Raw genomic sequence first — 1,800 nt, 5'->3', positions numbered from 1 at the left:
GAAGAGGAAAAGAAATGCATGTACCATAGGAGTATGGAGAATGGGTACATTATCCTGGCATGATTATGGATATGTTGTTTGAGATCTCTCTCTCTCTCCTAACCCCTCTTTCTTTCTCTCTCTCTCTGTAGATGGATGAGAGATAGATAAATAAAAAAGTAGATAGATAGACAGCAAATAGATATGTGTGTATATAATATTCACACACCCAAATTTATGTACAAGTAATGTTGAGATTGTATTTCTCAGACTTTATACAACATAGATTTACTGATTAACTGGGCAAAATAAAAATTAGGTGAAATAAAAATTGTGATGGTGATGATTTCGACAACAAAAATAATGACGTTGATGATGTGAGGTCTTTTTTTTTCCCCAGATATACAAAATATGTTTTTCTGCCATTATCATGATCACATCTTCCATTTATGTTACTGTTAAAATATGCCAGTTTTTACAAGTTGGTATTGGAGTCTCAGCCAACTTCTTCCTCCTTCTCTTCCACATCTTCATGCTCCTTCTGGATCACAGGCCTAAGCCCACTGACCTGATCATCTGTCACTTGTCCTTTGTTCACGTAATGAAACTCTTTACTGGGCTGTTTTTATTGTCTGCAGAAGTGTTGGGATCACTGAACTCTATAAATGATTTTGAATGTAAGGCTTTATTCTGCATGGGCAGAGTAACAAGGAGTCTCTCCATCTGCACCACCTGCCTCCTGAGTGTGATCCAGGTCATCACCATCAGCCCCAGCACCTCCTGGTTGGCCAGGTTTAAATATAAATGCACAAAACACATCTTCCATTCTTTTCTCATCTTATGGTTTCTCAGTTTGTCTCTCAGTAGTAACTGCATCATCTATTCTGTGGCATCTTTTAATGTGACCCAGACCGATCTACTGAATGTCAGTAAATACTGCTCACTTTCTCCCATGGACCCCATCATCAGGGGACTGATTTTAACATTGACAATAGCCAGGGATGTCTACTTTGTCGGACTCATGGTGCTCTCAAGTTCATACATGGTGATTCTCCTGACCAGGCATCAGAGGTGTTGCCAGCACCTTCACAGCACTAGCTTCTCAAGAGCCTCCCCAGAGAACAGGGCCACCCAGACTGTCCTGTTGTTGGTGAGTTTCTTTGTGGTCGTGTACTGGATAGACATCATCACCTCATTGTCCTCAACTGTGTTATGGAATTATGACCCAGTCATCCTGGATTTCCAGAAGCTTCTGTCCAATGTCTATGCCACTGTCAGTGCTTTGGTACTTAATTAGTTCTGATAAAAGGACGAAAATGTGTTTCAAAAGTGTGGAAAAATTACAAACAATTTATAACTACTTATTCATAAGATAGATATCCAAAAAGATGATTATTTGGCCTTTATTCAAATGACATGGTATTTACTTAAATAACATTTAAAATTTAATTTTAATTTAATTGTAATTTAAAATTATATTTTAATTTATCTAAATATTTTTGAAACCGTGATGCATCAGTCCTCCAGTTTCTTTAGTTTACTATCAAAGAGATTCAATATTCCCATATGTTTGTAATTTCCATTCTAAAACTCCCTTAAGGAAAATTTTCTCTCCATACAAAGAAAAAATTTCCAAAGTACTGTTCTTGTACTTTGGTTCAATATTGGTATTACCTATTGGCAATGCAATATTTTCTTGAAAACTAACTTATTCTTTTTATTTCAAGATATTTAGCTACGTACTCAATTTTAGTTGAATAATAGTCTCTCACTGCACTCTATATTTATTTCTTTGTATTCTGGCTTCTAGTAAGGCTGCAG

The 1,800-nt window shown here is 36.3% G+C and overlaps 1 protein-coding gene across 1 annotated transcript; it reads left to right on the top strand.

The window, feature by feature from the left end:
* Positions 1-40: 40 nt before the first annotated feature.
* Positions 41-1,800, top strand: LOC100484474 (putative vomeronasal receptor-like protein 4). The gene has a single exon (XM_011217213.3). It carries the CDS (start codon positions 410-412, stop codon positions 1,274-1,276), a length of 867 nt encoding a protein of 288 aa, XP_011215515.3. The 5' UTR covers positions 41-409; the 3' UTR covers positions 1,277-1,800.

Source organism: Ailuropoda melanoleuca, chromosome 3, assembly GCF_002007445.2.
Source record: "Ailuropoda melanoleuca isolate Jingjing chromosome 3, ASM200744v2, whole genome shotgun sequence".
NCBI classification, from domain to species: domain Eukaryota; kingdom Metazoa; phylum Chordata; class Mammalia; order Carnivora; family Ursidae; genus Ailuropoda; species Ailuropoda melanoleuca.
This window is presented reverse-complemented; position numbering and strand designations above follow the sequence as displayed.